At 38.5% G+C, this 14,040-nt stretch overlaps 2 protein-coding genes across 9 annotated transcripts in view; both read right to left on the bottom strand.

The window, feature by feature from the left end:
* Window positions 1-9,453, bottom strand: part of GTF3C3 (general transcription factor IIIC subunit 3) — a 170,410-nt gene extending 160,957 nt beyond the window's left edge. The window contains exons 1-8 of one of the 6 annotated variants that reach the window (XR_007904604.1): window positions 9,223-9,451; window positions 8,095-8,197; window positions 5,542-5,738; window positions 4,990-5,113; window positions 4,287-4,478; window positions 3,839-4,004; window positions 2,777-2,924; window positions 981-1,053 (exon numbers count right to left, since the gene is read on the bottom strand). Coding sequence is in view for 4 of the 6 variants with exons in the window: in XM_051788003.1 (XP_051643963.1) it covers window positions 981-1,053; window positions 2,777-2,924; window positions 3,839-4,004; window positions 4,287-4,478; window positions 4,990-5,113; window positions 5,542-5,738; window positions 8,095-8,197; window positions 9,223-9,321 (1,102 nt within the window). In the remaining 2 variants the exon portion in view is untranslated. Of the gene's footprint in view, window positions 1-980; window positions 1,054-2,776; window positions 2,925-3,838; window positions 4,005-4,286; window positions 4,479-4,989; window positions 5,114-5,541; window positions 5,739-8,094; window positions 8,198-9,222 lie in introns of all 6 variants that reach the window. The other 5 variants (XR_007904603.1, XM_051788003.1, XM_051788001.1 and 2 more) reach the window with 5 other exon arrangements.
* A 378-nt stretch (window positions 9,454-9,831) lies between these two features.
* Window positions 9,832-14,040, bottom strand: CUNH2orf66 (chromosome unknown C2orf66 homolog). 3 transcript variants are annotated; one of them, XR_007904606.1, is made up of 4 exons: window positions 13,251-14,040; window positions 12,580-12,718; window positions 11,426-11,663; window positions 9,832-10,147 (listed from the first exon to the last, which is right to left on the bottom strand). XR_007904606.1 is itself a non-coding variant. In XM_051788034.1 (4 exons), the coding sequence occupies exons 2-3, from the start codon at window positions 12,700-12,702 to the stop codon at window positions 11,481-11,483; spliced, it is 306 nt and encodes a 101-aa protein (XP_051643994.1). In that variant the 5' UTR covers window positions 12,703-12,718; window positions 13,251-14,040; the 3' UTR covers window positions 9,832-10,147; window positions 11,463-11,480. The 3 variants fall into 3 exon arrangements, 2 of the variants coding, with proteins under 2 accessions (XP_051643994.1, XP_051643993.1); XM_051788034.1 differs by having other exon boundaries at window positions 11,463-11,663; XM_051788033.1 differs by having other exon boundaries at window positions 9,832-11,663.

The raw sequence follows: 14,040 nt of genomic DNA, 5'->3' as shown, positions 1-14,040 counted from the left end.
TTTAGTTTGTTGTGTTTTTTTGTTTGTTTGTTTTGGGTTTTTTTCTCTTGGTTTGTTTTTGTGGGTTTTTTTAAGGACAGCAGAACAGGAAGCAATCAAAAAAGTTAAAGAAGTTCCAAAGCAACAGAAGGTGAAGAACCAAGCTCTTGGGTAGCTTAGAAGCTTTGTCTTAAGCAATTGTTACACACACCAGGTAACTTGGAAAGACTGTGATCTAATTCCAAGACTCATAATAGTTTTGTTTCTTATGAATTATCTGTTAAAAGTCTCCATCAGGACAGTTGTTCATAAATCAAGTGTACTTTTGCCTGGTCAATCAAAGCAAAAAGCCATATGAAGGATTCTAAACCTCCATCGGGTTTGGACCTGACTGCTAAAACAACCAAAGAGTTTAATCATAGAAAATGACTGCATGTCTGCTTATGGAGTTGGCATGCTGTGTTCATTCTACAGCCCAAACATTTTCACAATAAAGCAATGACTTGCATAAAGCAGGTTTCTCAAAGACAACCTACTTTATTAAATTACAAGCTCATATCCCTAGTTTTCCATACACTGAAACATTTAAATGTTTAATAACAGAAGCAGAGTTCATGGAGAATATTAATCTCAGGTCTAAGGTTGATATTCTTGAGTATAGATGCCACTAAGATTACCTTTTTTCTTTTTAAAGAAGCTATTTAGATGGCAGTAATAACTGGTCTGATGTAAACACTCAGAGGAACATTTAGAACTTCAAGAGGCTTCCAGTTGCCTGGAGAGCAGTCCTTGTCTTTAATGAGTTGCAGGGCTAACTAGACACCAGAGTAACTTCTTACAGAAAGCTGAGGTCATGACATGTAATTCATTAAGAGCACTGACAAATTTCAAAAGAGAAAAGCCTGTCAACATGCATCAAAATATACCCATGAGTTGAAAAGGTATGGAAAGATGTCATATTAGGACAGCAAGGCCATACCAACCACTTGTTAGCTACTTACCTTTCTTCTCCTCAGTTGGACCTTTTTCTAGTACCTTTTTTTCGAGTACAATCCCTGCAAAATCTGTAATAACCTAAAACAGATAAATAACTTGGATCATTTTAAAGATTTAAAGGACAAATGCAGTAACCAGCCTACATGGCAGCTGTTTTAGACATCACAAAAGTTATCAGAAGAAAAGCTGCATTCATTTCACATGGGGTTAGCTGACTAGAATTGAGTTTGATCTCGTTATGTCTTTGTTCACTGTTTTTGAACTACATGGATGATCCAATCAGCAGCTCTTTAGCAAATACAACAGTTACAGTTCATCACAACTAGAAAAGTGTTTAACCTTTACAGACTTTTTTAATGCCTTTTGGAAGATTGAAAAAGAAAGCTAAGCTCCAGGTAAACAGCTAAGCTCTCCACAGATCTTTCCAAAGTGCTCCAAGGATTCCTCAGCTTAACACATTGCAAGGAAACCATGTGGTTTTGTCTCAGTTAAAATAAATAATTACATAAAATTTACAGTTGCATACAGGTATTCTACAACAGCCCTGGTCATGCACATAAATAAAACTCAATAAAACTAGTATAATTCAACAGAACAACGAATTAGAAAAAATAGAAACCAAAGACAGACAATTCAAGACATTCACTTGGCAATGGGGTAAGTGCAGAAGTGTAAAAGACTGCTGGTCTAAGTCTCAATGCAGTTTGGTATTTTGTCCATGAATTGAAAAATAAGTATTTAAGTCATTACTGTCAGCAGAGTGACAGTTTATACAACCTTCAGAGGAACATACCAGATGACTGTATTGAGATAGTTATTTTTAAAGGCTCAGTTTACCAGCTCAAATACAGGTCCAGCTATACTTGAACAAGAAGCACCATCGCAGCAATAGAATCAAGAAAAACCTTCAAGAAGAAACAGGGAACAGTTCTGCAACTACAGTTCTGCTGTATTAATAACTCTGGTAGCTAAATAGTGTGTACATGAAATTGATTGATTTTTAAAAAGAGAAGAAGTACAAAGAAGGGTCAGAGGAATTGTTTGCAGGCTCATAGTGCTTTTCACTGACAAAGAGTAAGCTATACGAAATCTTAAGGAGGAAAAAAACACGAGGTAATTTAATATAAGAATTATAAGAACAAAAAAGAATGTTCACTAGAAAAAAAGTTCCAAATAATAGTCTCCTCATTCTATCTTGGAATGTCTGATACTACAGTCTTTCCTCTCAAAGCCAGACCAAATCAAGTTGGAAATATGCCTCAAATGTGAGGATTAAAAACCATTAGAACAAATTTGAAATAGATAAGCAATCTTCTCCAATTCCTGATGCCTTAGAGTCAGGATGTATTGTCTTTCTGGAATGCATGTTTGGTGCTTAATGCATAAATTATTAGTTGTAACACAAGTATGCCAGATAAAGCACAACAGTGTGCCTTTGAATCATCAGACCACCCTTTTAATCTTCCACTTAAGAGAATGCCCTTCACTGGTATTACACACAAAACCAGCTTGAAGATCTTCTCTGGCTACTAAGATTGTGGCCACTACAGAGAAGCAGAGGAAGGATTCCAAAATTTTAAACCTCGAGCAAGATACAAATCTATCAGCCTCCGACTTATTAAATCAAGCCATTAGCTTAAATGCTAATTACTACACAACTAGTAGCAAGCAATCTGTATCCAATCAGCCCTATCATTACAGAAGCATGACCATATTTAAGCTTCTACAGGAACATAAACTGACTGTTCTGACTGGCAAGAGGTGCTGAACGTGACACACGAATGCATTTAACTCTCCGTACCGCCAAAGCTTTGTCGTACTGCTTGGAAGAAATGTACAGTTCAGCTGCAATGTTGACATCTTCCATGGAGACAAGGCTGTGGTGTTTGGCAAAGGCCTCTTCTACTATCTCAATAGCAGAGGTCACATCATTGGCTTCATAATAACTCCTATAAAACACAGAGGTGAGATACTAAGTATTTGAGGTAACTGACAATATGCACTTTGAACAGTAGCAAAAGGATTTTCATACCTCTTTAATTTTTGCCTATTAGGCAATATTTTCATTAGCAAGAATAAGTTAAATAAGACAGTGAGAAAGCGGCTGTTTTTCCTTTCCTTACAAGTGTTGACAATTTTTACATATTTCAAATAATTACCATTTTTTTCTCCTATGTATATTATGACATTACAGGACTTTTCATCACAATCTCTCCCACCTCGAGCCAGGCATCAATAATGTACCACATTAACCTGGTTTCAGAAAAAACCTTCAATAATATTGTTATAACACACATCCTTGCATTTTTTGGTGCATTTCACAACCATGAAGATCAAAAGACCTAAACTGTTTTGAAATAGGCCAATAATAGCTTTCTACACATTATGCATGAGGAAGCTGAGATACAAAGCAGAATATAACTTAGTAAAAATTACTGTGAAAGCTACACACTTTAACCACAAGCTTTCTCTGCCTTAGGCAAGCTTCTATGACTTGCTCAGCTCTCATTATTAGAAAAAGGGAGTAGACATATTTCTACTTGCTCCAGAAACAAATCACAAACGACATATAAACCATATTCTGTTGCAGATGGTTTGTATTTCAGACTGAACACTTTGCTTCATTCAAATTTGCTGGCAATAAGTTTCCAGGTCTCTAGTGTTTTTATACGAATTCCAATGTACTGCATTTGTATATAATTGTATACTACTGGCATTTATCTGGTACTCAGTATTTGCATTTTATTCTCTTACTCTAAGAGAATGCAACACTTCTAAGCTTGAATCAGCTGTGGAGCTTATTAATAACAGCTTTTGAGAAACTCTGGACAACCAGATCACAGTACTTCTTAATCCAACTCACTTTGCCATGTCTCTGGCCAACTGCATGAATCGCTCCCCATCAGAGGGAGAGAGGAGGTTCAAAATGCGCCGGTAGCCGTCCATGGCCATCTTGTGTTCCCCCAGCTGCTCATACAGGCTGGATCTCTCCCACAGGTAACGCACATTGGTGGGGTCATATTTCAGAGCTACAGGAAGAAGCAGCAGCATAACAGTAGCCTAGTTTAGGAAAAGGCAACAGTGGATTTCACATTCATTTCCCTGATGAATGTCAACGGACACGCACAGGGGTTTTGTAAAAAAAAGGACATCCTATATTACAGATTCACTAATCTTTTACCAAAGTGGGACAGAGGCACCAGAATCTTAGCACACTGAAGCAAACTAAACTAGAAAGCAGAAGAAAACAAAATTACCGCCATTAGCATCTAGCATTAATTTTAAAACTATTAAAATTGTTGCCACAATACCTTTTGTGTAGCAAAAAACAGCCTGTTTAATATTGTCCTGTTCCAGCGACATTTCTGCCAGTCTAACCCACTCCTCGGTATCACTAGGATTTAAGTGAGCTGCAATCAGTTCAAACTGTAGTGACTTCTCCATATCACCTTGGTCTTCATAGATCATGGCAAGAGTGGAAAATGGCTCATGAGCAAGAGGAGCTGTGAAAAGACAAAGAATAACTAAGATCTATTGTTTTAAAACCATCTTGGAAAAAAATAACTTGCCTTTCTGCAAACAATAGATATCAGAATTACATGAAACATCCACACTGGTCTGTTTAAATTCAGGAAACACTCACAGACAAGTTTCTGATTCTTTCCTGTAAATTATTAAATAGTCTGACTGAATCTAAAATCTAACAACAACCGTTTACAGAATTATTCTACACTAAGTCATGCTGATGTTTATCCCTTGCATCTACAAAGACAATAAAAGCAAAGTGTAAAGCTAATCAAAGGCCCAGGCCTCTGCAGAACTAGGATGCTGGTTTCTTTTCATAAGCAAAACAAAAAGGAAATGCACCACATATTCTTAATTCCATACTACTTATACACTGACTTTCCTTATAGTGATTATTTTCATCTTCAGAGAAGCCCCACTGAATTCCCTCATGCACACAGAGATTTCAGCCCACCCTTGAAGCCCAACAGTTTTCCCAGTGTGACACACCTTGCCGAATGATTTCCATGCACATCAGAATGGCCTCCTCGCGCTCTCCTCGAGCAAACCTGATGTTGGCCTCTCCCATCAGACCCCTCAAGGCACGAGGAAGTTTGCTGCGAGGTCTTTTCTCCTAAATGGAAAAGGGACATTACTTCTTCCAAAGTTTAAGCTGTGACCAAATTCAGGAGACATCAGTCACACTTGTGCTTAAGAAAACCTAATAACAGGTTATTTAAGTACTAGTGATATTAAGTGACCGACCGAAAGATTTTCAAATTTTCATAGCTGACAGAGTAACTCTGATACCTAATATAAACACTGGAATCCTGACACTGGAAAAACTGGTTTCATGATTTTTGAAAGTTTTCAAACAGTAACCTACAGTAATTTTTTTTAAAAACAAAGACAGCATAACAAAAACCAGCATAAGCAGAGGTATCCTATGTGGGACTGCTTCCAGACAAATTTCTTAGCAAGTAGCTAAAATCACACAAATCTGCCATTTATGCAGCATGGTCAGGAGATACAGGGAAGGTACATGAAAGTTTAAATACTTGCTTTCATCATTTTCTTGGTCTCTCGATTAAGTACCATCTCCAAAACAAAAACATCTCCAGCTGTCGGCTGCTCAGTAGTTTGTTCCTCTTCTTCTTCTTCTTCTTCTTCCTCTTCCTCTTCCTCCTCCTCTTCATTTTCCCCAATCATGGATGCGAAGACCCGATGAACAGATTTACTGACACCATCTGATGTTTCTCCTGGTTGAGAAAGAAGCAAAAAAGGTCTATGATATAATCAAGAGTACAAGCTGCTTATCAGGACAAGTGCAGAGAAAACAACAGCCCACTTGAAGCAGCTATTCTGTAAGAATGCTGCCTGCAGAAATGAAGAAAAACTATTAAGAGCCTCTGTGGTTTTAAAACTCTGCATTATTCATTACCAATGCTCAGTATACCCCAGCCTCTAACATTTTTTGGATTTTTGAAATGAAAGCACAGAGGAACACAAAGAATGAAGCAACAGTTTATTCAACATTTTTCTCAATCCATCCAAGAGAAGCATATTAATTTTCAAGCACCAAGCTGGCTGGCTGGAATAAAGCTTTTCAGCTGAAGAGGCTATAAATGAACAGATAATTCTACTACACAAAAATGCAGCAACCAATTTTTAGAAGTGATTTAAAACAAGATCTTGTGACTATTCCATCCATGACAATAAGTACCTTTTAACATGTGTTAATGCAAAATCCAGATTATTCACATTTCTCTAGAAAAATAACAGAATTCTTAAAATAAGTAAGAAAATGATGCAATGTAACCCAAATAAATATGCTTAAAGTATACAATTTTTTAAATTTTCACATTTTTTATTTACAACTTCTCATTACTAAGTTAGCCCAGGGTTATAACTGACCACAGCTCTACATGCAAAACACCCAAATATGCAGGGTTCAAACGTTTCAACTGGGGGACTGGGCACCTAAAGATTTGATGAAAGAATAATCACAGTATCAAGTTGAGACTGAAAAACAAATCTATCATGTATTGCCTATACAGAAGAGGGAACTGGGGACTACACCTGAGTTTATGGTTGGTTTTTTCTTCTTTTTTTTTTTTTCTGACTTGGATATGTTCAATTATTTTTATTCTGACTTGGATATCAAGCATCTAAAAATCAAGATTTTTCTCCCTCCTCCCTCCATCTGAAAAAAAGCCTCAATTATTAATTTAATTTCCCTTTTATTTCAGTATCCTTGGCTGCAGGAATCATCTGAAGATTGCAGCAGATTACATCTGAAGATCTGGGTATCAAAAGTGACCTTAACAATGACCTTACCTAATATTTTTTTATCTAACATTTTTTATTCTTCTGAATATCTTAGGTCTGATTCTAATACCAACTCCTTAAATAGTGATAACTATTATCAATGTTTCCTTGCTCTTGACACTTCTGTGTTCTCTGTAGTAAGAGCAGAAGTAAAACTATCACACAAACCTATGAGGATATCTTTTTCTTAGATAAAGATGATGTGCATTAAAAAAATATGGGAATACAGAGGTGGAATACAGAGCAGAGCAGAGCAGCTTGGAAGTATTTCAGAGATATGAGCAAAAGGAAGGGGTCAATAAGGAACCACAGATATCTGGCTCTGACCACACTTCAGTGTTCATTTTATGTGCTTCTAGGATGAGGTCTGGCCATACTTTCAAAACTGAGGTACCACTGACACACCTTTTAGGTGGGACAATTTAAGGTCTATTTTCTAAATTTAAGAAAAGGAAAAAATCCAACAAAACAAACTTAAACAGAAGGATGAGAATTTGCAGTGAAAATAGCAAGAGGAAGCTAAGAACCAACACAAAGGGATCCAAATTGCACTCTGCTATCTCACAGCCTTGGCAATCCCACAAGACTATGCCCCAACCAGAGTACAGCTTCTGAAGAGAAGGTGTCTGAAACAGACTGCAGCACTCTGGATCCCAAGCTCAAATCCAGAACCTGAGGCATGGGATCAACAAGCACTGATGCAAACTGCAGTGAGAAGTGCTGCACCTACCACTTCCTGCAAGTCCTTTCACTGTGTAAGAACTCCAGAAAGTTAAGCTTATTCTGCTAAAGACACTCAGAAGATATTTCAGTAAACCACACAAAGAAAGCCAGCAAGGGAATCTGTAGCTAGGAATAGCCAGCAGAAAATAAGAAGATAAATAATCATTGGCACTCCAAAAAGGCCAAAGCATAACTGAGCAAAAGAAAAGAACCCAAAAGAAAGAGAAATAAATAATCTCCTCCTTACAGCTATTTTGTTTCACTTTGGTTGACAATGGAAGAAGGCAACACTCACACAGAATACTCTGGAAAAAGTCAAATCTCAGCAGAAGACTAGCAAAGATATGAACACCAAAAAAAAAGTCAACACAAACCAGAAAAGACTTCCTGAGATCAGCTAAAAAGTTCAATTTATTTGTAACTTTGGAGAGAGTAAATAATTGAGACCATACAGTTAAGAAGCCAGAAGGAGAAAAGTGGAGCCAGGTTTTATAAAAAGTCAGTTACTGAAGAGCAAATGCTTTCAAAGACTTTTTAAATAAGAATTATTATGTTAACATATACCATCAGCTTCATCCTGACTTTGGGACTTCGCAGATGCTTTTTTGGATGAAGATGGAGCCTCCACATCTTCGTCATTTTCCTCAGCAGACGCATTTCCCCCATCCTACACACACCAACAATATTAGTTACCAGCTTTACCGTATGACCTATTCTTATTTCCCCTAATATTTACAATTATCATTTAGACCATGGGTTTTCATGCACTGCTAGTGAAACAGGTGGAATAAGTGCTGTATTTTTAAGTGAACAAAATCCAGCACTACTCGCTTTCAAGATATTTATATTCTTATCAATGTTAAATGAATCAGTAATCACATTACTTTTGACTGAAGAGATTAGTCCACTGTTTATTTGGCATTAGGTAAGATGACATGGTTGACTATATTAAAAAAAAACAAACTTAGAAGTGTATGACAAATCCTTCCAAAAGCCTGCCTTTTTAAACACAAAATGAAATATATCAAAACAGCACCTGTTAACCCCGTAAGAATGTTACCCTAGGATAACACCAGTCCTTCCCTAGGATAACACAGGTGAGTTCTGCTGAATTTGCTCTTGAAATACAGAAATTCAGTTGCATTTCGACATAAAGATGAAGTTAAAGTAAATTGCAACAGTCCCATAAATCATACAGATTTTCTCTTAATACCACCGTCTGCTTACTTTTAGACACAAAGCTGTGCCTCCCTGCTTTTACTGCTGCCAAGAAGCTAAACAATAAACACGAGGAGCCAAACTGCACCTCTGCCTTAGACTTCTCACAGAAGAGGGTGGGGGAGCCGTAGCAGTGTACACTGGAACATTTTATATCCCACCCTGCTTCTGCTCCGTGCTCCGACCCGCAGCACCGATTAACCGCGGGGCCGGACGGTGCTGCCCGAGCTCTGCCAGGGCCGGCGCTCCGACCCACCCCGGCAGGACCCGCAGGGCTGCGCTACCAGCACCGTAGCAATTAGTGCCCGGTACTTTGTGCACAGTTCACAGCTCCATGGCCACTATCCCCGCCTGAGCTCGGCAGCAGTTCGCGCCAGACCCCATACACACACAGAGCAGCGGTCCGTGCCCTGCCCGGTGCTGCCATGGACGGGGCGGCCCGGGCCGTGGAGCGGCCAGGCGGGGCAGACTAACCTTCTCGCGGCTCTTGCGCTCCTCCCGGCGCTGCTCGAACTCCTCGAAGGAGATCTTGCCCTCCAGGTACTCGATCAGCTCCGGGCTGAAGCCCGACATGGCCCCGTCTCGACCCGCTCCGGGGGAACGCTGTGCAAGGGGCACCGCGTCCCGCCCGCTATGGCGCCCGCTGCAGCCCGCACCCGCACACTGGAGTTCCGGCCGGCGCCAGTGCCGGGGGAGGCCGAAGGGGCTCCCGATCCCGAGGGGCTCCGGGAGCCGCGGGGGCTCCCGCCCGGGAGGCTCCGGGCGGTGCCGCTGCTGCGGTCGCTGCCTCGGAGGGGCCGGGGGTGAGGTCACCGACCTCAGCGCAGGTGTGAGGTTATTTCCTCAGAAATGGGGGACCATTTTACAGGAGAAGGGGTTTTGTAACTCCATCTACAGATACGGTGATGGTGCAGGTGACTTATTGCCTGGGGCAGGGGCAGAAACGGGTGTGCGGGGCTGGGGGTGAGGCACAAGCAGCCACTGGCCAGTGTTCACTTCAGCCACCCGAGAAATGAAAGGGCTTTCAGCAAAAACGTATCTGAAAAATTGCCTCAAAACACCTTAGGACATATCTAGTTCTAATAAATTGAAAGCTAACATTTATTTCTCAGTTTTGCACAAAGACACTTAGCAGTAACCGCAAGCACTCTGTTGCACTCCTCGTTTATTCACACTCAAACACAATTCTGCTCAGCCGACTCAGCCCACAGCTGAGTAGCAGCCAAACAGCCAAACATTTGTCAAGAGACCGAATATATGCTAATTACAGTATGACATCACATTCCATAGGTAGGAACTGTGACAGTGAAGAACATTTTAAACTATCAGGTAACAATTAAAAAGTCAAAGCAGTAAAATTTTGCTGTGAAGGTTATCACTTCGTGTGAAGTTCTACAGCCTGTAAAAGACAAAAAAAAAAAAAAAATGACACAAATACAGAAATATCTATATGCAACCAAGGTCTGATCCAAACCAAGACCTGGTAACACTGGCTGAAACAGCCTAACTGAGCACAGCAGACCTCAGCTTCCAGAAAACAGTTCAGAACACTGAAAAGAACGGCCGTGACCATCCTGAATTATGCAGGACAAATTACTTCCACCAGTCACTTTCTCACTGCTGCTGTGACTTATAGTAGAGCTACAGCATCCTTTCTAAAGTCCCTTTTCATTTATTTTTCATGCACAATATTCAATCTGTGGTGCTTTTTTTTTCCCCCTGGCATAAAAGCCCAGCAAAAAGAGAACCTAGTATTAAAATCTGAGTGCAGTCTTCATTCTGATTCATGATAGTAAGAGTAGTGGGGCTTCACTTTTGATTACAAAGAGCAATGTGGTTAAGCAGGCAGAGATGGAAATCCTAGGCCGAGTATTGATGACAAATTAAGCTCTTTAAGATACTGAGTAAATCACCAAAGTGCTTAGATTCAAATCTTACTGAAATCCTCAACTATTTGTAAAACAGAGGAAAACAAATATTTACCTTTCCTCAGAATTGCCAATATTCACTTTCAAAAGGAGATACAAAAAAGATACTTATTTGTTACAGAGTATAGTTATTCATACATAAAATAGCTGAGAAGTACCTCCTATAAATTGAGGCTGGATGTATTAATAATGCAAGTTTAACCCAGTTCAACTGTTTTACATTTAAGGAGAGATGTGGATAAGGTGCAATCCTTCTATCAACCTTCAATTTTAGTCGAAATAAGTAGAAATAAGTAGAAATTTAGTAGAAATAAGGAAAACAGCAATGGACAAAGATGTAGAAGATAATGTATGCTTGGGTAGTACAATATCTTTTGTCTAAATTAATTTTCTTAATACACATATAGCCTAAGAAACCATTAGTCTCAACTTATAATTTTACTGGTATCAATTACTTAAATAAAATCTACATTCCCTATTACCTGTACATTTTCAGAATGCTTCTCCACATGAAAGAGAGGAGAAAAAAAGAGAAAATAAAAAAGCACGGTCTATATAGGTCTGCACAAGAACCATGTGTTATTTTATTTAAGTAGTAAACACCTCATAAATCTCTAACTCAAGAAGTTAAAAACCATTTCAGTCAAGAGTTAAGGTACTACATTTTTAGTTCCTTCTAAAAAAGTAGTTGTTTTTACACTTCAATCAGATGCAAGAATCACTTGAATCCAAATCTTTCTCTTGGTTACCTGTAACAACATCAGAGGAAGAGGCCTCCTCTTTTACCTTGGTCAACAGCATCTTTCAGCCTTTGAAATGATTTGGAAAAGAATTTTTCCTTTCTTTGTAATCTGCAAATGCAGAAGCAATTGGATCTGCGTAGAACATGAGAGGCCTTGGTCCTTCCTTGTTCACAGTGACAGTAGCTGGGAACTTCCTGAGATCAAGCCCCCTGCCCGAAAAATAAGCCTGGAGCGTTCTGAAAAACTGAGCATATGGCATACGTGAAAATAAGGAGAGCATCACCAATGGAGAGTAATCATTTCTACTGACACAAATTAGATGTAATATTTGTTCCTCTGTGGAATGAAATCCTCTACATTTTGATCATAAATTGATACAGTATAGGCAACATAATTCAGACATGCCCACTCCATCCATGGCTTGTATGTGAAGTCAAAAGACCACAAACTGCTGTTTTATGCTCCCACTGAATCACTGGGGATTCAAACTGTATCCCGTCATAAAACAGGTACAGCCAAACCCTTGCTGAGAGGAAACAGGACAGTTCTGTTAAACATTTCTCTAGGAGTCAGCAACAGTAGGCAACTGATTTGAATTGTACCCTTATAAACAGTTAAAAGTAGAAACTGATGCTTCCTAAAACAGTGAGGAAGAACTATGGGAAACAGTTTTTTTTCCTTCACAAATTCTTTTTAAGATTGTGTCAGTGTTCTCATAATGGTATTTTCTTTGCTATAATTCACTTTCAGATCTTTAGTCACTGTTCATGACATGTTGGATGCAAATGGATTTGCACTTCCATTTAATGAAACAACATGAAATCAGAGTACATATCTGAAAGAAACATAGTAATCATTCCTCTTCTGTTTCATGAAACAAGTAGTTGTATAATCAAAATACATTTTTAAAAACTAAAACTGCTGGAAGGAGATATAAGGAAGCTTTATGCACTACTGCACACTGAGAATGTCTCGTCAGTTAAGGGTACACCTTGACTGAAAAATGGTTATTGACTATACAAAGTGCACAGTTGCTAACATTTCATCTAATGGACTCCTATTATCTTTAAATTTAGAAGATAAAAAGTCTCTTGATGGAAAACAAGAAAAAAAAAAAACCACATAATACTTTATCTCTCTTTCTTGAAGCATTTCCTTACCAGGTCTCTGTTTCTCGGGTTATCTAGAGGTTTCCATTTTTCTTCTGGTTGGAAAGGAGCACCCTTTGCCAATCCTCTCAGAGCTAACACTATGTATAGACCCAGGAGCACCACTTTCCACATGTTGGAGATGAGTAGTCTGTAAGAAGGACAAACATACATGCTCCTTAAATCCTACAGAGCTGTCACTAGTAACACATAAACCAACCATGCTAATCCAAGGAAAATCTGCCTATTGCAGATTACGTCCATGTAAAAAAGTTACCAGCTTTTTTTTTTGTTGTTGTTTTTTCTAGTACTAAGGGACTAGGAAGAACAAATTATTCTCAGGAAGTGTTTCCCATACCAAAGCTACTTTTAGACACTGAGGGACTAGTAGAACATTTAACAGAAAATACTACATTTGTAAATTTGCACTTGTTATTAGAGCCATTTTCAGTGGCTGATTAGCTACAGTATCAGAACTCTGTGTGCTCCAAGAAGAAGCAAAAAAATGGCTCGAGATCCAGATAGTTCAATCTTTAAAATCGCATTAAATGAAGTTGTACTACATATATTAATAAGTGCAATAACAACATACCCTGGTACAATATACTAGGGACACAGTTCACAACTTGACCCAAGGGGAGAAAAAAAATTCACCCTTTCACATTATTTAAAATAAAGCTTACCAGTGAATTTGGCTCTGGCTTGCCCCTTCTTGGTTAGTCTGCCCGTAATCTGTGAACAAACTGATCTCTGCTCTTATATTTCTAGTGGACTGTAGGTGGGTGTCAATGACGTTAGCAGGAGCTCAAAAATACAGTAATGATTCCATTTCCATCCATGACATAAAGACCCTTGAGAATTTCATCCTTGATACTCTTCAGACATGTTGCTATCGAACAAATTCCTCCTAAGCCGTATTGCAGAAAATTGGTGGTAAGAACATAATAAGTTTAAAACAATTCCAGCAGAGACAGCAGAGCTGTATCAAAATATTATTTTTAATTAAAAGTAATTAGCCATATCTCTAGAATGGTGACTAATGGTTCTCAAGCAAATGAGATATGGATCATTTTCTTGATGCTGAAAAAAAAGAGAGAGAAAAGTAAGGTCTGTTTCAATATCCAAAATTATAACTTTTTAATGGAAGCATTGGTTTCCTACTCTGATTTTATCAGCAGTTAATATCCTCCTCTCAGACTAGAAACTAAGACAAGGAGGACTATGCTAATTTACCCTGGCCTTATTTCACAGAATTCTTCATATCCGAGCTGCTCATATTTTCTGTTTATAATTTCACTACACTGTTTCCTCCACTATATAGATGATACTTGATTAGGTATCACATAAAATATATCTCTAAATAGACATGTTAAAACTAAAGATTTTTGATCATTATCTTAATCCAGATTATAGATGTTTATTTCTGACTAGAAGCTTTACATTTTTGTTTTAAATTTTGAAAGCAAAACAAAA

The sequence above is a fragment of the Manacus candei genome, unplaced genomic scaffold (assembly GCF_025592945.1).
Source record: "Manacus candei isolate 608988 ecotype Guabito, Panama unplaced genomic scaffold, ASM2559294v1 h1tg000023l, whole genome shotgun sequence".
NCBI classification, from domain to species: Eukaryota; Metazoa; Chordata; class Aves; order Passeriformes; family Pipridae; genus Manacus; species Manacus candei.
This window is presented reverse-complemented; position numbering and strand designations above follow the sequence as displayed.

Bases quoted from the DNA above. Each gene is read 5' to 3' on its own strand.
- CUNH2orf66 (XM_051788033.1), bottom strand. From the start codon at position 12,702: ATGTGGAAAGTGGTGCTCCTGGGTCTATACATAGTGTTAGCTCTGAGA. The intron at 11,664-12,579 runs GTAAGGAAATGC...CCATATGCTCAG, and splicing joins ACCCGAGAAACAGAGACCTG to TTTTTCAGAACGCTCCAGGC.